Raw genomic sequence first — 20,925 nt, forward strand, 5'->3', positions numbered from 1 at the left:
AAGCCTGCCTGGCTTCCCCGCAGGAAGAAGCACATTGTGAACAGCCTGCCCTCCTTTCCTGTGTCAAGTCACTTCTCCTTTTATAAGGGTAGATCCATGTTTCTAACTATTTACGCCACATACAGTCTTTCTCTATTCCCATTCATGATTACAGTTTTCTGAGTTATTTAAAACATTTTTACTGCTTCTCAAAATCTCAGAGCAGCTCACAATTAAAACAGTATGAATTAACAAAAATGCAGCAGGATAAATGAGTCCAAATAGATCAGCGACCAAAAAAGGCAGAACGGGGAAGTTGTCAGTTGCCTATGAAAAGACAAGCCGTGATGGGGACCCACATGAATGTCTACAAAGCAGGGCAGTCCAAAGCTCTGGGGCTGTAACAGAGAAGGCCCTGCTTCTTATGGAGGCTGATCTAGCCTCACCATTAGATGGAACCTTTAGCAGGGACTTGATGGTACTTCTCAATTGCCTATTGAGTATATACGGGAGAAAGCATATCCCCAAATGGTGAGCCCTTAAGCCCCAAATCACTCGCCATATCTTAATAATCATAATCTCAAAACAGAGCAAGCCTCTTAAGAGGAAACCATGTCACAATGCTTGAGCTCTGCATGTCCCAGGTTCAGTCTTTGGCACCTCTGGGTAAAGGTATTGGGTAAAGACTCTTCTCTACCAAAGACCCTGGAAAGTAGATAATAGGGGACTAAGTGCACTGAGTTAGTAGAAGGCAGCTTTGTGTGTTCTATGTTGTTGTTGTTCAGTAGCACAGTTGAGTCCGACTCTTCGCGACCCCATGGACCACATCACGCCAAGCCCTCCTGTCTTCCGTCCTGCTCCGGAGTTTGCTTAATTTCATGTTCGCTGCCTCGATAACACTGTCTAACCATCTCATCCTTTGATGTCCCCTTCTTCTTTGACCTCCAATTTTTCCCAGCATCAGGGAAACTCCAGTAAGCACTCCAGTGAGTGCTCCCTTCTCGTTTGGTGGCCAAAGTATTTGAGGTTCAGTTTCAGTATCTGGCCTTCCAGGGAACAGTCATGGTCAATTTCTTTTAGGATTGACTGATTTGAGTCTTCTCCAGCACCATAATTCAAAAGAATCTATTCTTTGGCGCTCGGCCTTTCTTATGGTCCAACTCTCGCAGCCGTATCAACCCCATTTATCTCCTGGTGGGATGCACTGTTGACAGAGCCCCAGTCTTATGAAGTAAGCTATGATCCATGTGACGAAATCACCAATCCAGACCCCCCACCTTTCAACTTGCGCCTTTCCTGATCCCGCCTTCCGATCACCTTCTCCCAACCAGGCATCTCCAGCTGAAGCCTCACTGACTCCCACCCTCCTGAGGGTCATGCCCTCCTGCCTCTCACACATAGCTGGTTGCAAATAAGGAACCTTTACAGATGTACAGACCAATGACAGCCTTCTTGCGCTCCGTCTCTGCCTCCTTCTCCACCACCTTCTGCTTCTGGGCTGAGATCAACAGTTTCGTCTTCTCGCTCTCCCTAGAGGGACCAAAGTGAGCATGGACGTAAATCGCTGATAGCAGGCTTTGACGCTTTCAGAGGAAGAACGCCCTAGTCTGAGTGGGATGCTGGACAACCTCAAGGGCCACAGAGATTCACAGCCCACCCCATGCCTCCTGAAGCTCAATAAGATCTGTCAGTTATTTGAGCACCAAATAATACAGACTAGGAACAGAGTACAGAAAGGCTAAAGCAGAGTGCTGTGCAATGCTAAGCACTCATTGAGACTCATTAATGTATGGAGCTGACATTCAGGAGGAAAGTGGCAAATAACCTGAGCCAGGTAAACCTAAGCTCTTAAGAACAATATTACTGGATCACAACGATGGGACATCTAGGCACACTTCTCATCTCAGATGGTGGCCAATGCCACATATTAAGAAGAGCATTAGTAATGCCCTTTGGTCCATGCCGGTTACTGTTTGTAACTGATAGCTTAAGGCTCAAGGATACCCCAACTATGACTATGCAGTCTACAGCTACCTTAGCTAAGAGAGAAAGCAGTATTCCCCCTCTCCCCCAGGAAATGCTAATGCTGACTAACAAACCAAAGTCCATATTTTCCCCTCAAAATAATTATGCAAATAGCATTTACACAAGTGGCTTTGTACCTGAATATTTTATTTTGAATCCCGACATGAGCCTCTGTAAATTTAGAGAGGCAGAGAGAAAACACAACTGGAACCAACAACGTAAGAACAAAAGCTTAGCCTCCTGAATTCTAGGACACTATGCAGCCACTAACTACAGTGTTCCCAAATGTACCCACAACAGTATAACCCACAGTGTTGATTTCTTGAACCAAAAGGAAATGGAGGGTCTCAGGAAACCAAGTTCAATGTCGTACTTGGAACTGAAGAGAAGATTCCTTATGCAATTTTGCACGCACAAAGCTGAATTCATCTCAGCCCAGTTACACTAGCAACTACCACCATTCTGGTAGCCAAAGAGAATTCTTAATACTTACATAAGTTCATAATTTTTCCGAATCGATTCAGGGATATTTGGCTTTGTGACTCGCACCGCCTGGATGGACAGAAAAGAGAGGATGAGGGATGAAAGGAGACACAGAACACCACATTGTCACAGTGTGACAAGGGAATGAATGAGCTACCACCCAGTCCCTGGAAGGATCCCTATGCCTCCCACAGCCAACATTCTAACCCCCATCTCCCATCTTCTCAGGGCTGCATTCCCTCATCCAAGTGGCAGCTGATGAGGGTGATCTGGTTTCAGGCAGCAGAGGAACAATGCTTACTTCCAGGTGCTTGCTCTCAAAAGGAAAGGGCCACCACAGATTCCTCTTAACTGGCCTAGTCCCTCTGTTCGGGTAGGCATTTCAGGGCACAAAGTCTTGCTAATAACCACAAAGGCTTCCTGAGCTCGTCAAAGAGTAACCTAGGAGCTGAGAATGCTACCAATGAAAGCGGAGACACAAAGGCATCCACAATCCGCCTTCACCTAAAATATGCACTGCCGGGTCGGGGCAGAAAAGTGGACCCCAAGTTTGCAAACAGTGCAAAACGTAGAACTAAGATCCCCTTCTCTGGGCCAAACCTTAACACTAAACAGAGGACAGCTGGTCTACCTGAGGAGCAAGGAGGGCAACAGTAAGTCTACCTTCCAGCTTTCTGACCTTCTGCCCAGTTCTGGACAAAGTGTGTCTCGTCTCGTGACTTTGGCTTACCTGTATGATGAGGCCAGGCGCCATGCTTGTTAGATCTTGCTGGAGAGCCAGCTTCAAATTTTCATCTATCTGATCTGGTAAAGCATCAAACAAAGAGTTACATGACTTAAAGAGGATCGTACGAAGAGGCTAGCCAGGCGAGCTGAGATTTAACAGGCCTCCAAACTGGAAAGGTTGTTTTCACCAACATGAGCATCCCCAGTGGGAAAAGACTGCTGTGCCAGCCCGAGCACTGACTTCCGCCCCAGCTTAGCAAAAACCTCTGATTATGCTGTGAGCTAAACTTTAATGACTCCATGTGGCAGCAAAAGTACATTTAGCTATGCCAGTGGTTTAGGAGAGTAGACACAATATTAGCCACTTACTGGGTTGGTTCATATGCCATTGGCAAGCCACGCATGAGATAGTGTGGAGGAGTGGGCAGAGTGTCGGATGAGGCTCGGGGCTCAGTTCCACTCTCTGACATGAATGAGCTCGCTGGGTGACCCAATTCCCTCCCTCTCAGACTAGCCTACCTCGCAGAGTTGTTGTGAGCTCAACAGAGGAAACAAAGATATACATAGCCCTGAACTCCTTGGAAGAAAAGCAAGATCAAAAATGCACTAGACTGAGCCTTTTGCTCAGCTGCTCTACCCCTTCCCTCCCCTCTCCACCTGCAGTGATTTCATTTGTTCCTTTTCCTGTAGAGTTAGATAGATGGCCCTGCTGGTCTGCAGTAGAGGAGCACGATTTCAGTCTGGGAGCACCCTGAAGACCGACAAGATTTTGGGGGCATGAGCTTCTGAGAGTCAGTGCTTACTTTGTCAGATCCCATGGAAAGCTTGCTGGTCTTTAAGGCGCTACTGGACTGAAATCTTTCGCTGTCCCTTGAGCGCACAGCGTCATTGGCTGCTACGAGGCATTCATCCCCCTCCCCAACTAAGAAATCAGCTTCAAACAGCGGTTTGCAATCCTGACTAGGAGAGAAAGCACAAACTGCAGTAATGGTTCAGATGTAATGGCAAATACTGGTTTGCGCTACACTGTTCACAGGCTGTGGCCATGCCAGAGGAGGAGGAAGTGAGTAGGCACAGTGCTTGTCCCTGCAACACCAAGCCACGCTTGCCATTATATGTGACCCAAACCACTGTCAGTTGCTGTGGTCCAGCCTTGGCAGATGTACTGAAGAAGGTCCACGGCCCTTCCTACGGCCCACTTGGGCCTGGCAGATTAAGTTTAGATTCTAGGACAAAATGGAGAACATCTTATTTAGCACAGAAAGGAAGTAGGATTCCTTTGCTCCTTATGATTCCTAATTAAAAACCCGAAACCTATGTCAACAAATGCACCCAAGCCCCTTGACATATTCCCCTCCATATTGTTCAATGAAGAGTGTGTACGGGTGCCAAACAGGCCATGGAAGGTCCACGGCCCTTCCTACGGCCCACATGGGCCTGGGATTCTAGGATAAAATAGAGAACCTCTTATTTAGCACAGAAAGGAAATAGGATTCCTTTGCTCCTTATGATTCCTAATTAAAAACCCGAAACCTATGTCAACAATCGCACCCAAGCCCCTTGACATATTCCCCTCCATATTGTTCAATGAAGAGTGTGTACGGGTGCCAAACAGGCCATGAGAAACACGGAGTCAGATAATGAGTTCCTTACAACTTCAGCTTGTAGCAAACTGACACTGGTAAGAGCTCTACAGCCAACCTCTTTTGCATCAAGTCACTCACCGAACAACTCAATGTAGACTTCCTGAAGTGTGTGAACGCTGCAGAACTGATTGAGTTCATGGTGAATCTTGTTGAAGATGAGGGCTTTGTCATAGTCTGCAGTGTAGTTCTTCACTATATCATATACTAGTGAGAAAAAAAAGAGGGCAGTGAGTTAGGAGGTCCATATCACCTGTCACAGCTTTGCCAATGTCAGACGTTCCAGGGCTCCAACCAGGAGATGGGTCCTTGCCCCCTATTCTCTGCACCACTAGCTGGCAGATGACAAAAATACGGGTTTATCTGGGGCCAGGTAACAGAGCATGCTGCTTCAAATCCTTCTCACTTTGAGAAGCGGGCAATCCAAGAGAGCCAATCCTACTTCACTCTCCTATTCTAGAACCTCCAAGTCAGTCCTCTGATAGCCAAGGTAGCAGAGCAGAGGACTGCAGGGGGGGTCTGAAGGCATCACTACGGTGAGGTTGGCTTAAAGGACTTAAAATTAAGAGGGAGGAGAAGAGTATCTGCTCCACATGCAGAACGTCCCAGATTCTAGCACACAAAGATGGCTTCTCCCAAGTCAGACCGCTGGTCTATCAAGCTCAGTATTGTCTGCTCTGACCAATGTTCCCTCTAAGCTGTAGAGTCCTGTGAGCAAAAATTCTACTTTGTGAGCTACCGGCATTAAAGTTGTGAGCAGGTGATTTGGCTACTGCATAAATTAGTGTGTTCTGGAGCCATCCTTCCTGAGCTGAGACAAAAATGTGTGAGCCGGAGGCTAAAAAACTGTGAGCTAGCTCACACTAACTCAGCTTAGAGGGAACACTGGCTCTGACTGGATGCAGCTTTTCATAATCTCCTTCACATTATCTCCTGTCTGACCCTTTTAACCGCAGGCACCTGGGTATGAACCTGGGACTTTCCGCGTGCAAAGCCAGTGCCCCTCTCCCAATAAACTGCAGGCCTCTCCAGTGGGTAGCAAGTGATGTCAGACCTCTGCATGAGACCCTGGATACCTTCTGCCTACAGACCTTGATAGACCAATGGTTTGACTTGGTATAAAGACTGCTCCATGTGTGTTCAGCAACAAATTGGGATGTGTTACGAATCAAGAAGTTTTTTAATCACGGCACAATACAAGAGGGGAAGAGGATGGGAGCCCATGAACTTCTTGACTCCTTCTCGTTACCAGCTATGACTCATTCTTGATGGCTGAACGCAGCCAGTATAAGGCAACTTCACCTCTTTGTGTGTTCCAACAGGCTGATTCAAGGGCCAGCAAAGGAGTGTCAGTCTTAATGAGGGGTACTGAAATACCAGTAGGGACATAAGTGCCTATCCAATAATGTGGTAACTCCAGCCCCAATAATCCATGCACATTTTTTTGTGCCACAGCCTAGGAAGGAGGGGAAGCACAACTTGGCCTTGTTCACTCACCAGCACCTTGGATCAGGAAATTCACCACCTCGATTCTGTCAAAATAGATCATTACTCCCCCGCTGCAAAAGAGAGAGAGAGAGAGAGAGCAGGGGTTAAGCACCAAATAAGATGATTTGATTGGAATAGATCAGGAGCCAGGTTTGGAAACAGATAGATTCTGCAAAGATGCACTCTCAAAAAATGCAGCTGACCAAGAACAGGTGAGATGTCTGTCTTATGATACCCAATTCAGTCATTTCGGTTTTTACAAAGGCAGTGGATGAGACGGAGTAAAAGAAAAAAACAACCCTGGCTGGATTCAATCTGCAGAATTGTTCTATTGTTAGAGGTGCTCTGATGACCCAGGTGAACGGAGCACTTCTACAGATCAACCTGGTTTCAATTTCCAGCATTTCAAAGCTTGTTGCCTGGCTGCACTGAAAACAAAAGAAAATTGCTTATGCAAATTTCACATGCAAATCTGCTGGCTCTTATTAGCAATCCGATGACACTGTTGCTAGCCTTTGAAGATGCTGCAAACAGAATACAGGGGGAACAAATCAAATTACCTAAGCCACAGGCCGCTTCAAAGTTTTCCTGCAGACCACGTAGGAAGGCTCTGTGGTGGTCTATCGCTAAAGTAAGAGATCATTCCTCTCATGGTCACATGAATTTGCAGCTAGTTATTTCTCCCATCAAGCCAGAGTTTAAAAAAATTACAACAAATCAACTTCAGGAGTATTCAGCATTTATATTCAGTCATTTTTATAAACAGGTCTTTGCGGGCTATGCGGATTGCTGAAGCCAGCAGTAGAACAATTACTACCTTCAGCAGGGGTGTCAAACATACAGCCTGCGGGCCAGAACCGGTCCATCCACGGCTCTTACCCAGCCCACAAGCAACTGGTCGTTATCTTTATTGCCAGATGATAGAGGCTGTGCATTATGTCCCTGGATACTGTCCTAGTGCTAATGAGTAGTGGGCAGTGGAAGTGGGAGGGCGGGCATCAGGGAGATACTTTAAGGAAATACTGTAAGAGTGTTAATGTTTAAAGCATGTTTGTATTTTGAGTAAAAATTATATTGTCCATTGGGGTTGCCTGTGTCCTTTATAAAGTTTACATCTCCGGTATCTGGCATTCCATTTTATGGCATACACAGCCTGGTCTGACAAAGTGGCATTTTTGTCAGATCCGGCCCTTGTAACCAATGAGTTCAGCACCCTGGATTCAGGATGGGTGGGCAAGTGAAGGACAGGATGCCATCTAGTGGCAGGTACGGGGATCTTCAGATTTGTCTTGTGAAAAGCAGTTTGCAAACAACTCCTGTGCCTTGGATTTCCCTGCCAGGAACATTTGGAACCATGAGATGACATAAACTGCTTCTAAGAGGTCTAGAGATGTGCAGTTTCTCTTCTTGGAAATCTTTTTTTTTTAAACCAGGAGCTGCTTTGCACCTTTGCTTGTGGGCATCTGGCAAGCCAGTGTGGGAAACAGGAATGCTAACCTAGATGGATCTGTGGTCTGATCCAACAGTGCTTCTCTACGTTCTTACAAGTGGGGACATGCAAGACTTGCACGGGGGAAAATCACAAACTTCCCTGCTTGCCCACTGGGCCAGCCACTTGCATGGCATGCCAGTTGCCAACAGCACTGCCATTCCCCCCCCCCATCACCAGCCTGGTCCAACCATCCATTCACAAGCTCCTAGCAGTGGAGGGTAGCATTAGCAGCTCCTTCCACACCCAGCTGTACTGCTGTCCCTCCACAACTTCTCCAGAGGCGGGGGCTGCAGTGGCTCCCACTCCTCCCCAGCCCACCCATCTGTCCTTCTCCCTGCCACTTGGCAGAGGGGGTGGTGGTGGTGGTGGTGGCACCTCCTGGTCTTCGTCCCCACTCACCAGCCTTCAGAAGAGTGACAAAAATGGGCTGCATCAGGGTGTATGAGGTCAGCTACTCCTCCCATCCCTGCAGCTGTTAAGTTTACGTCATCTGCAGTTGTGCAGACATAATCCTGTGTTCTGGGGATCTGTACAATAACACACACACCCTTCTTTAAAAAACTCTTAGATTTTTCTGCAAGTTTGTGTGTGGGGGGAAGTTTCCCTTCTGTCCACAGGGCCCTGAACCACAGATGTAAGTTTCCTCGGACGGGGCCATGTTGACTCTTAGATATACGGATGACGAGGGGGAGGTGCTGTATTGATGAAGTTCTTAGTCAAACTGTTTTTTCTTAATATCACATCTACACTGTTTGCTATGTAAGTTTTATCACATGTACCAGTTAAGCCATATTTCTGATGTTATATGCACTTGCTTGTATTAAATAAAGATTAAAAGTTTAAAAAAACAGCCCAGGATTCCAAATGCAACGCCGGCTTCTCTTTGTGGCAGGACGAAAGTAAAAGGGGGCAGACTGATTGCCACGTCACAGCTCACCTAGTACCGCACGGAACATTCTTTACTTCATCTGTCTGCAATGTTGTCTGGAATAGAAAGCAAAAGAATCAGAAAGAACCCGGAGAGTTTTGCTTCTGCTCAGCTAAGCAGCACTTCTGCATTGTATGCAAAAAAAGAGAAAGAAAAATCAAATACTCGAACCAGCCAGCTCTTCCTCCCCCTTGATCGTTCCTGCTCAGCCACAATCCAACTAAATCTGCTGCTATCGATTCCCCCGGCCCTTATCTGGCACTTGGCAGAGCTGAGAGAGCGACCCAAACGCCTCTATCCAAAGACTGCTCAACAAAAAAGGCACAAGCCAAACTCGTTCAGCAGGCTTGACAGAATCTGAATCTAAAAGATAAGCTCCCTTGGAAAAAATGTGCAGAGCTCTGTTTGAAGACAAGGTTTGGATCCTATTCAGATAAGGGGGAAAAAAGTGTGGGTGTCAGATAAGTTCTGGGCAGGCAAAGGGCAAGTGCATTCTGGGAATCTTACTGTCATCTGCAACACCAAACACTATTTGAGGGCCTTTCACGCTGAAATTATGCCAAAATGAAACGACTGACACTGGACACGAGAAGGCGATTGCTTTCTAACTTTATCTGCTTTGCACCCTCAGAATAGCCTTTTCAGCTGTACTATGTGGGGAGAACAAATGTGGGATCCGAGCAGCAAGTTCACCCACCCACTGCAAACACTCATTCTCCTGACTGAGTAAAGTTCAAGAAGGCCTGTGATGGTTAAGTTCTGTTGTACTTCCGGCAGGGGAAGATCCTGCTAGCTTGCAATGAAGTTTGTTCTCTTCAAAAGTATGACCCTTTGGACAGGAGCTAAAAGGGCTATCATCTTTTGGCTCTTAGCTAGAAGGCTGTAGCCTATAGCTGGGTAGAAAATCCACTAGCAGAAGGAGGGAAGGTTCACCTAGTACTCAAGATGCCTCCCAACCCCTTCCTGTTTGTTTCTGGGTTCTTCTTCCTGCATTGTAAGCTACTTTGGGTCCCTGCTAGAGAGAAAAGCAGTCTATATACATATAGAGAAGAAGAAGAGGAGGAGGAGATTGGATTTATACCCCGACCTTCACTCGGAGTCACAGAGCGGCTTACAATCTCCTTTCCCTTCCCCTCCCCACAACAGACACCCTGTGAGGGGTTGAGAGAGCTCTTTTTGAGAACTGCTCTTTCAAGAACAGCTGTGCCAGAACTATGGCTTGCCCAAGGTCATCCAGCAGTTGCAAGTGGAGGAGTGGGGAATCAAACCCGGTTCTCCCAGAGTCCGCGCACTTAACCACCACACCAAACTGGCTCTATTTTCCACTCTTCCTGTTATTTGCAGGTCACTAGGTTCCCAAGCACCTTATGGCAGCTGCTGGAGAAACTGGAAAATCTCAACTCTGCTCTCCAACCCAGCTGCCCCAAATACTCTAAAAGAAGGCGTTGCCAGGTTTGCACACGCTCTGCGTTGCTGGCATGCTCATTAGTCAAGATCCTGCTACTATAAATGGATATTAGCCAACCCAGCTGCCCCAAATACTCTAAAAAGAAGGTGTTGCCAGGTTTGCACACGCTCTGTGTTGCTGGCATGCTCATTAGCCAAGATCCTGCTACTATAAATAGATATTTGGTTAGATGGTGCTTTGAGCACTTACAGAGGCTGGCAAAGACTTTTTAGAAAGGAGCATGTTTCTAGTCCTCAAGGTCATGAAGAAAATCTACACAAGCAGGCAGTTTTGCCTAAATGCTTTTAAAATGTGGGACTGTATACAGTTTCTCAAAGTACTAGAAGATGGGAATGATCCTCTTTAGTACAAGTTCCTTGCCACAGTCCCTGTTTCCAGGGCACAATCTGTGCTCCCACCTGCTGTGATATCCACCAAAACGGTTGAAAAGCTGTCTTATACAGGAGGGACAGGGGTAGGTATGGAATGCTAACGTTTGAAAAATGCCCCACCCCAAAAAAATGTTGCCCATGTTACGCAACTGTGATATCCACCAAAACGGTTGAAAAGCCGTCTTATACAGGAGGGACAGGAGTAGGTATGGAATGCTAAAGTTTGAAAAATGCCCCACCCCCAAAAAAATGTTGCCCATGTTATGCAGCATCCCCTCTCTGCCCTATGACAGTGAGAACACCTGCCATCGTGGAAGAGAAATAAGCACGGGATGCACATCCCCAGTCACTCACCACCCAGCTGCCAGCAGCCAGCAGAGCAAGATGGGATAAAAGCGGATGGGAACCACAAAGGCATAATGAGAACTAGCATGGGTACGTTCCTTCAGGAAGATCACTGAGAAAGGTACCTGCACTGATTTATAAGAGGTGATGAAGGGAAGCATGAGGTGGAAGCCAGGCCCACTGGTGGAGGTCAAGAGAGCTCCTCCCCTGTAGTGGAAAAAACAGAGAGACGTGCGTATGTTTAAGCAGAGAATGCTACAACTCTCGGTCAAGTGTCAGACACCAGAAATGCAATGCCATTCACCAAACAGCTACTCATCCCTGCCTTCTATCAGTAGTAATGTATTTGTGATGAAATACCCCAATGCCATTCACCAAACAGCTACTCATCCATGCCTTCTATCAGTAGCAATGTATTTGTGATAAAATACCCATCTGCCTCACTCATCCCTGCCTTCTATCAGTAGTAATGTATTTGTGATGAAATACCCCTTTCAGATTTGCAGACCAGTACAATAAAATCTGTCTTGTTCCCAGTCTTCAGAATCTCCGGTATGCTTATGCTCTGTATTAAGTTTGAATTGAATTATATCATTTCATTAATTATGAATGACTACCCACCATCTCCACCCCTAAGGTTTCAAGCAAGTAATATCTGCTCATACCTTTCAGCCTCATGTCACACACTTTGTGGTCTGGTGAGATGTTGGCAAACTTTTATTAGATCCGGGCTTAGCAACCACTGGTAATGCATTTGTAAAGTCAAAGCTGGACTACCACAATGCGCCTTCTATGGGGCTGCCCTTGGTGCGCATTTGCAAGTCTTACCTAATGCAGATTATCTGCTGACGTGTGTGTGTGTGTGAGAGAGAGAGAGAGAGAGAGAACACTGACTGATGTGAGCCTCTCCCACCATTGTTCCCATTACATTCTAAGTGTAATGTAATGTGCTGAACATATGAACTACCTTATTACCACTCGTCCATATAGCTTGGCATTGCCTCTGCCAACTGGGAGAAAGTTCGCAAAACCTCAGAGAGAAATCTTTTCAAGCAATCCTACCCAAGGTCTTGCAAACTGAAGATGCCAAGAAGTGTATCTGGGATCTTCTGCATACAAGCCATGGGCTCTAACACAGAGCCCTTTCCCTTGCTGATTTTGGACTCATCAAACCTAAAGAAACTACATCCTCCGTTTATATCACAGCACAATGGTTTTCTTAGCGATAACCATCAGTCCACTAAGTCACCACCACGCACACAGAGAGATGTGGTCTATCTATACAACAGAATGAGGTAGTAAAGCTGCAAAATGGTAGAATGTATGATAAGCAAACTGAGGCAACCAGGAGAGGAAATGCAAGCTGAGCTTCAACGAATGTCCCGTAACAAGGAATAAGCCAAGGGTCAGCGAGCTGAAGAGGAATTCTCTGTACCACTGACTAACCTCCCCTTGCTGCTCCTACCAGCAAGCATGCAAAGAATAGCTGGAAGCATGACCCGCCCTTTATCTATGTGCACCAACAGTAGGCCCTTACAAAAGGTCCTTTCAAAGGCAAAAGTGGTGCCTCTGCTGGGATTCCCAACCGAGCAGATGAGGCTCCACCACCCATCTGAGAGTCTCATCCCTTGGACTGGAGAGCACAAAGAAAAATTTGCTACGTCAACAAACCAGGGTGTATCGCCCTGACCTGGATAGCCCAGGCAAGCCTGATCTCATCAGATCTCAGAAGCTAAGTAGGGCAGACCCTGGCAAGATTTTGGATGGGAGACCTCCAGAGAATACCAGGGCCGGGAGGCCAGAGGCAGGCTATCAAGCCACTTCTCTGAATGTTCTCTGTGCTCTCGTAGGCGTCGCCAGAGGTTGCCATGACTTCCAGGCACGGGGGCACCCACACAAAAATGCAAAAATACCAAACAAACCAGAATTTATCATGATTAAGGATCTGAACCATCCCCAGTTCTTTCAGACCACACACATATCTATGCATCCAGTTCTGAACCTAGCCTCAGGAGTGCAGATAAAATACTTCACACAGTGAAGCCATGCAGAGAATGAGGAGACGTTTCTAGAAATCAGGGGGCACACCTTCAGGGTTTTTTGGGGGGAATGGAGGGAGCTGAGGTTGTGCAAGAAAACTTCTTAAGGTCTTAGCAGCCACTTTGGATTGCCTAGGCAACCTCAGAAAACAGTCTGCAGTTGCCTAGATTATTCATAAGAACATAAGAGACGCCAATGTTGGATCAGGCCAAAGGCCCATCCAGTCCAACACTCTGTGTCACACAGTGGCCAGAAATACCAGGTGCCATCAGGAGGTCCACCAGTGGGGCCAGGACATTAGAAGCCCTCCCACTGTTGACCCCCCCAAGCACCAAGAAGACAGAGCATCACTTGCCCCAGAGCCCCTATCTATACTTTGTGGCTAATAGCCACTGATGGACCTCTGCTCCATATGCTTATCTAATTCCCTTTTGAAGCCGTCCATGCTTGTAGCCGCCACCACTTCCTGTGGCAGTGAATTCCAAGTGTTAATCACTCTTTGGGTGAAGAAGTACTTCCTTTTATCCGTTCTAACCCGACCGCTCAGCAATTTCATGGAGTGCCCACGGGTTCTTGTATTGTGAGAAAGGGAGAAAAGTACCTCTTTCTCTACCTGCTCTTTCCCATGCATAATCTTATAAACCTCGATCATGTCACCCCTCAGTCGTCGTTTCTCCAAGCTAAAGAGCCCTAAGCGCTTTAACCTTTCCTCATAGGGAAAGTGTTCCAACCCTTTTATCATTCGAGTTGCCCTTTTCTGCACTTTTTCCAAAGCTATAATATCCTTTTTAAGGTGTGGTGCCCAGAACTGCACACAGTATTCCAAATGAGGTCGCACCATTGATTTATATAGGGGCATTATGATATTGGCTGATCTGTTTTCAATACCCTTCCTAATAATCCCCAGCATAGCATTGGCCTTCTTTATTGCAGTCACACACTGTCTCGACATTTTCAGTGAGTTATCTACTACAACTCCAAGATCTCTCTCTTGATCAGTCTCTGCCAATTTAGATTGTTCAAAATGGCTGCTGAAGTTTCATTCTGAAAGCTGAGGTGAGTTATGGAGTGGGGGTAAGAGAAGTGGGCAAGCAGGAAGGGCACAGCAGAAGATGGGGAGAGGGAAGAAAGAAAAACAGAACAAAAGGGGGATGCAGGGAAGGAAGGAAGCAGGGAAAGCGAAGAAGCTGCAAAGCCTGCGAGGGAAAGGAAGAAGAGGAAGAAGGAAAGCAGAGACAGCATATGGGAAGGAAGTATAGCCAGAGGAGGGGATAAGATTCCCCACCACCACCTCAGTCCCCCTGAGTCCTCTGCCAGTACATCACACAGGTGTCACGCTTTCATTCTCCCCTTCCTCTGAGGGCAGGGCTGCGGCACTCCTCTTCACAACAACCCTGAGAGGCAAGTGCCTGGCCCAAGGCCACCCAGTGAGTTACAAGGCCGAGCAAAGATCTCAACCCAGGTTTTGGCCTGACATGCTAACCACTACCCCGCACTGGCTCATCACACACAAACAGCAGCACTCCCGCCCAGCCCATGCACATACCGGTAGTAAACGCCAGTGTGCCCTTCTTCGATCTTGTGTATTGCAGAAAAAAGAGCAGCAGCCACCAGGCTGGCAGCTAGAGCTGCTATGGCACCCAGCTGACTCATCCCTGAGAATAGCTCCTGGGGGAGAAAGAGAAGGGGGGGAAAGCATTTGGTTAGTTCTGGAGCGCTTTGGAATGCTGTGAGACACCAGACCTGTTGTTCTGGGGGGGCGGGGCGGTGAACCTGGGGTGCAGGATGTCCTGCTCTGGGGCAGAGTTCGATGAAGGAGTAAGGAATTATATTTCAAGAATGCCCCTTCATTCCTAGATCAAGCTGAGATCCATCCAGGCTGGCACACTGCATCCAGCGCAAGCCAATCCATTATATCTGGCAGCTTATACAGCATGAAAGAGACCTCCCTTGCCCCTAGCAACTGGTCTTCTGGCCTTCCACCCATGCACCCTTGGGTGGATCTCACATCCCTCTCTCCTGGGGTTGCAAATCCCTATATAGTTGCTGTAAACCCCCCCCCCCAAAAAAAACACACTTTTTGGAAGGACCTGCTGCTTAAGCGTACATGCAGAGTGCAAGGGTGCCATGAACCTTCTGCATGCACTCCAAGGGGTGCAGCAGAACAGGGAGGCAAGCGTACTCAAGCAGTGGAGAAAGTGTCTTTCAGGCGCAGGCAGGTTTGGAGCCTGTGGCTGTCAAGTGACTTCCTGCTGGCCAAGCTGGTTCCATGAAGCCGCTTGGGGCCAAAAGGGAGTTTCACACCTCAAAAGGTGCCGCTGGACTCAAACTTTGTTCTACCTCAAAAGAGTGAAGGTAACTCTTCTGGAGCCATGCTGTCAGGTTTATCCTGCCTAATAGGTAACTCTTCTGGAGCCATGCTGTCAGGGAATGCTGAGCTTCGTTTACCAGGAGGTTTATCGTGCCTAACAAATCTTCACTGACCTATCCTCCCTGAATGTGTACTTCGGGTATTCATATCCTACTTTTTAACCTATGTGGGTCTGTCAAGCAGTTCACTGCAAGTACTGAAACATCATGAATGTCATAACCAGATAAAACCAGTGAACACACCAAGATAATACTCATGTTAAAGAGAAAACAAACACATCTGAGCCACGGGACACCAGAAAAACAAACAGCCTACAAAATCAGCAATCCAATACCATAAGGAAATGCAAGACAGCATCCATCCATTAACCCCTGCACCACCAAAGCCTTCCAAAACAGCACTGTCTTAGCCTTACATCTAAGTGACAGCAAAGCTGGAGCCTGTCAGTCCTTGGTGGGGGGGGCAGGATTTCCTTCAGTCTTGGTGCTACCACTGAAATGGCCCCGTGGAGGAACACAGCACAGGGCCCCCATACATCAGAACGTACAGGGAGATTTCTATGTGTGAATCACAGCAAACTACAACCTGCTGGTCCAAGTTCAATATCCTAATCATCTTTATTTATTCACTGCTAGCTGCTAGTGGCCACAGCACCAAAAAAATAAGGTTCAAAATATACAGGCAGTACCTGGTGAGATCTAACAAGATACAAGGTGGATGAACAGGACTTCTCATGCCTGAAGGAGCAAGGTTAATAGTACAACATCTCAACCTTTGCAGTAGCTATAATGGAGCAATACACATTTCCAGACCATTCCTTGCAACTTTAGCTCACAATTCCTGGATTCATGCATATTATAATCCTCATGCAGGCAACTCCTGTGATGCTAATTCACACAACCTACAAAAACATCAGTGTTCTCAAAAGAACTGTACCCACAATGCCAACCGTTTCAAACAACTGACCTAATGCATAACCACAACAGCTATGATTGCACAACAGGCAAAGTCCATTTCAGTAAGTTGGAGCAGCTCTGCAATGAACAAGAATCTGGTGCTTTGCGACTGGAGAGCCAGAGACAGTAGTGATCAGAATGTTGTACAAGGATTTAGGAGAACCAGGTCCAAATCCGCACTCCGCCAGAGGAGCTGGGTGACCTTCAGCCACTCTCGTTCAGCCTAACCTCCTCTGCAAGGGAGGAAAAATGGAGGAAGGGAGAACAATGTTGTAAACACCTTTGAGTCCCCAGGGGAGAGAGACACGGAGTATAACTAACCAAGTAAATAAGACTGTAGTCTTGAGTCTGAAGAACAATAAGAGCCAGCTATTTTGCAACAGTCATCTCCGAAAACAATCAGGCTCCTGATGCACAAGGGGACAATAAACTGCCGTGTTTTCCATGGCTTTTAGTCCTTTGGTAGAGGACCACTTGGGCAAATATGGCCATCCAATGCAAAAGGCAACACTGCTCTTCAACCAAGCTGCAGAAGTCAAAACCAGCTGTATCAACCGGGGTGGGGGGGAATGGGGATGGGACTTACAGTATTTTCCAAGAACCTGTTTGAAAAGAAAGATTATTTTGTTTGATATTAATTAGAAATAGCTAAATTTTGCATTGCAAAATTGTGGAAAGATACTGAAATGCCAAAGGTTACTGCCTACTCTGGTATGTCCCCGGAGAGCATTATGCTCTTGTGGAAAACAACCTACTGCTGATCCCTGTCCTCAGAGCCAGGACTTTTTTGGCCTTGGCTCTGACCTGGTGGAATTCTCTGCCAAATACCCCGAGGCCCCTTTAAGAATCGATGCGATTCCGCAGGGCCTGTAAGGCAGAGATGTTCCACCAGGCCTTTGGCTGAGGACAGCAACGGTTCCTTCATAGCTGGCACCCTTTTCACTTTGGCCTCCTCCTTGCCCTACCCGTGAAATGGCAGCATAGTCCGAAGTGGGTCAAGAAGAAATATTGATGCCATTTGAGATTCTATAACTGATATATATTTTATTGATTTTAATATTGTTTTTAACTGCTGTACATCGCCCAGAGCCTTGTGCTCACAGGGATTGGGTGTGTGTGGCCCAGAGCCTTGTGCTCACAGGGATTGGAGGGAGGAGTGGATTTCTACCCTACCCGAGCGGCTTACAATCTCCTTTCCCTCCCCCTCCCCACCCCCTCCCCACAACAGACGCTTTGTGAGGTAGGTGGGGCTGAGAGAGCTCTTTTGAGGACTGCTCCTGAGAGAACAGCACTGAAAGAAGTAGTAAATCCAATATAAGTCTGGGCTGCTTAAATGACAATGTTTGGCTGAAACTGAGAAGTAATCAGATATGTTTTTGTATCAGTTATGTTAAATAAGAGTCAGTGTAGTTATAGAGGTCAGAGTGTCAGGCTAGGATCTGGGAGACCCAGGCTCAATCCCCATGGAGCCACGAAGCTTGCATGGTGACTTTGGTCGAGACTCTCTCTCTGTAACCTGCCTCACAGGGTTGTTGCAATGATTAAATGGAGGAAGAGACAATTACTTTCTAAGACGCTCTGGGGTCCCATCAAGGTAAAAAGTAGTGTGTGTGTATATGATCGAATAACACAACACACCTTGCTACCAAGCTTTGTTACTTTGTCCTCACTCAACATTACTTCAGATTTGGAAACATCTTCTACCTTTGGGTTTAATGACCTAGCTGTGAGTAGCCACGTGGCTCCAGAGTATGCAAATGTTACTGGCTGACTTACAGTAGCATTTCCTCAGCTCCTACCCAGTGACACTTCTCCTCTGAGGTCGATCAGGCACATTTTCACCATCTGGATAGATGGGGAGGAAGCTCTTCAAAGATTCCATCCAACACTTCAGCAACTTTCACCTCAACACCAAACTAAGCATGGACTGGACCACATGTTTCTGGACAGAACTGTGCAACTAGGGCAGACAGATCATACTGAAAACCCAATGACCACTACACCTATCCATGTGCTTCCATCTACCACTCTGAGTACACCACACAATTCATCATTTGTAACCAAAGCAGTGCATTACAAACATGCTGGCTGTTAGGTACCAGGGCTGGGAGAGACTTCTGCTTGCAGTTCTGAAGAGCTGCTGCAGTTACCAATCAAGAATCAGTACTAGGGCTACATCACTGGACTCTGTCTAGGCAGGGTCATATGTTTAACTGAACTATAAGAATGGACAGCAGGAGAAGAGGCGGTTTTTATACCCTACTTCTCACTACCCGAAGGAGTCCCAGAGAGGCTTACAATCACCTTCCCTTCTTCTCCCCACAACAGACACCCTGTGAGGTAGGTGGGGCTGAGAGAGCTCCGGGAGAACTGTGACTGACCCAAGGTCACCCACCTGGCTTCATGTGGAGGAGTGGGAAATCAAGCCCAGTTTACTAGATTAGAGTTCACCGCTCTTAACCACTACAGCAAACTGGCTCTCTAGAAGCAGCTTCTCCTACAATGGCTGCATTCTCTGTGTTCTGAACAGCCAGAACTTGCTGTAGTTCTCTCTATTATGCCAACCTTAAAGGAAGAACAGCCCTTCTCAGGGTGTGTACCTGGCATCCAGAAAGCATACTGACTAAAGTTCTTCTGGGACAGACAGATCATAAAACAGGATGATTCTGCTATGCCATTAAGTGAAGAAAGCAGGCCTGCCCACCAAAGAGCAAGAAAGCAAAGATGGTTGCTCCAACTGTTCCTACTTACCAGGGACCACCCCTAATTTCCTATTATATAGCCCTAGTATAACATCATACCAACTTTGCTCTTACAGGCAATTCAGAAGAAACCTTTGAGTGGGGGAAAGCGTGCACACTACAATTCTTCCAGATTCAGTTCTCCAGAATTTAAGTAGGGTAGGGAAGAAAGACAGCAGTTTCATTTATACTAAAGCCAAGATGTATTTGAATACATGCCCACAAGTTACCCCAGTGCAATACTTCCCCTTTCATTCCCTGCATATAACTGCTTCTCCAGATGGTAAGTGTAATTGAAAGGAAGTTCTTCAAACAGTAAATGCAACTGAATGTTTGATTGCAGTTATTTTATAATAGATACGAGATCCACTGAAACAATAAAAGCCTTAACAGTTATGGTCCATTTAGGACCACACCCTGTTTCTGAAGCTGCCAAAGGGCAGGCTCTTGCAAAAGCAATGAATACAGCATACATCAGGCAGAAATGCTTATGCCAATATCTGTCAGAGAGGGGGAAGAGTACAAACCTAATCTTTGGTTTAAAAACTGGTTTTACCAGCACACCCTTGTCCCTATTTTCATCCATGAAATGCTAACAAATATAAAGAGAGAGTACTGGGAAGCAGAGAAGCAGGACACAGGCTTGACAGTGCCATAAACAAACACCAAAAAGAGTAGATAAGGGCAAGAACATGGGGTAGAAAGACATGCAAAATAAAACAGGTTTTGCTACAGCACACGATACCTACCACAGCTTTGTCACATCTCGAAACACACTCAGACCAGTTTATGTACTCTGACACAACACTGCCCCTCTATCAGACATTGCTAGGCAATATATGAAGCTTAAAAAAAATCATTGCAGTCCTGTCCTTTAAGAAGCTGGAGAATGGCTTCATTCTGCTGAACCATCTCAAGCTCACCTGCCTTACAGGGTTGTTGTGAGAATTAAGTGAGAGAGGAGAACAATGTGCACCACCTTGAGCTCCTGAACAATTGGAAGACAATAATATAGGCAGACAGGCTAAACTATGTATGAAGAGCCCCATTTAGGGTCTGCACCTTAAGGAGCAGGAGGGGCTTGGAACAGGGCAGAATCAACACTATGAAAACAGTCTTGGCAACAGCCCGTATATTATTATTAGGATCCTGGGCTAGGACGGGGGTCCAGGTTCAAGTCTCCAGTGTGCGATGAAGCTTGTGAATGATCCTGAGTTAGCTGCTGCCTCCTAACCTCATCTGTTGCAGGGGCAAAACAGAGAAGACGCCTAACGGGTCGCACTTAGGGTTCCCCTCCTAACAGGAGCAGAAGGCGACTGGAAAAAGGCACAAGGAAAGTAAGGAGGCCTAGCTACGCCATAAATGAAGCACGTGGCTCTGGGCCTAAAAGAGTCAAAAGTAAATAAGAGAACTAAATAGGCTTGAGAATACAAGAGGGCTGGGGGCTCCACGAAAGAACACGGAGGCCCAGAATCCCTCCGACACGGATTTGGCCAAAGCGGGGAGGGAAGGAAGAGAGAAGTCCTACAAACGAGAGGAGAACGCGAACTCCGCCTGGGGAGCCCAACAGCCACGAGGGAAGCAGGAAGCGCAGCCTCCGCCTCTTACACTCACCACAACCGCCTGCTCCTGTTTCACCGCCACTTCCGGGTGTCGCTCTAGTGACGCCGTCACTACTCGCCGCCTTCATGCAACTGGCTAAATTGTCCCCGCCCTCTCCTTCCTCCGTTCTTTTGCGCTGCAGTTCCAGCTCTGGCTCCAGCAGAGGGCGGCGGGGAGCAGGCGGAGGTGGGTCTCTTTGAATCTCGCTCATCGCGCGGCGCGAAAGTCTTTTCCTTTCCTTTCCGCGTGTAACGTCTGAACTGTGGC

General features: G+C 47.0%; 1 protein-coding gene across 1 annotated transcript; it reads right to left on the minus strand.

Annotated features, from left to right (window-relative positions):
* Positions 1 to 1,374: 1,374 nt before the first annotated feature.
* LOC107116642 (erlin-2) lies at positions 1,375 to 20,701 on the minus strand (the record flags this gene model as incomplete). The annotated part of the gene is made up of 9 exons (XM_015418600.1): positions 20,671 to 20,701; positions 14,535 to 14,656; positions 11,074 to 11,155; positions 8,774 to 8,820; positions 6,354 to 6,415; positions 4,938 to 5,063; positions 3,218 to 3,291; positions 2,498 to 2,556; positions 1,375 to 1,509 (listed from the first exon to the last, which is right to left on the minus strand). Coding segments are annotated over exons 2-9 (692 nt in total), but the record flags the coding sequence as incomplete, so codon positions are not given.
* Positions 20,702 to 20,925: the final 224 nt, after the last annotated feature.

The sequence above is a fragment of the Gekko japonicus genome, unplaced genomic scaffold, assembly GCF_001447785.1.
Source record: "Gekko japonicus isolate JY-2015 unplaced genomic scaffold, Gekko_japonicus_V1.1 scaffold419, whole genome shotgun sequence".
In the NCBI taxonomy this organism is placed as follows: Eukaryota; Metazoa; Chordata; class Lepidosauria; order Squamata; family Gekkonidae; genus Gekko; species Gekko japonicus.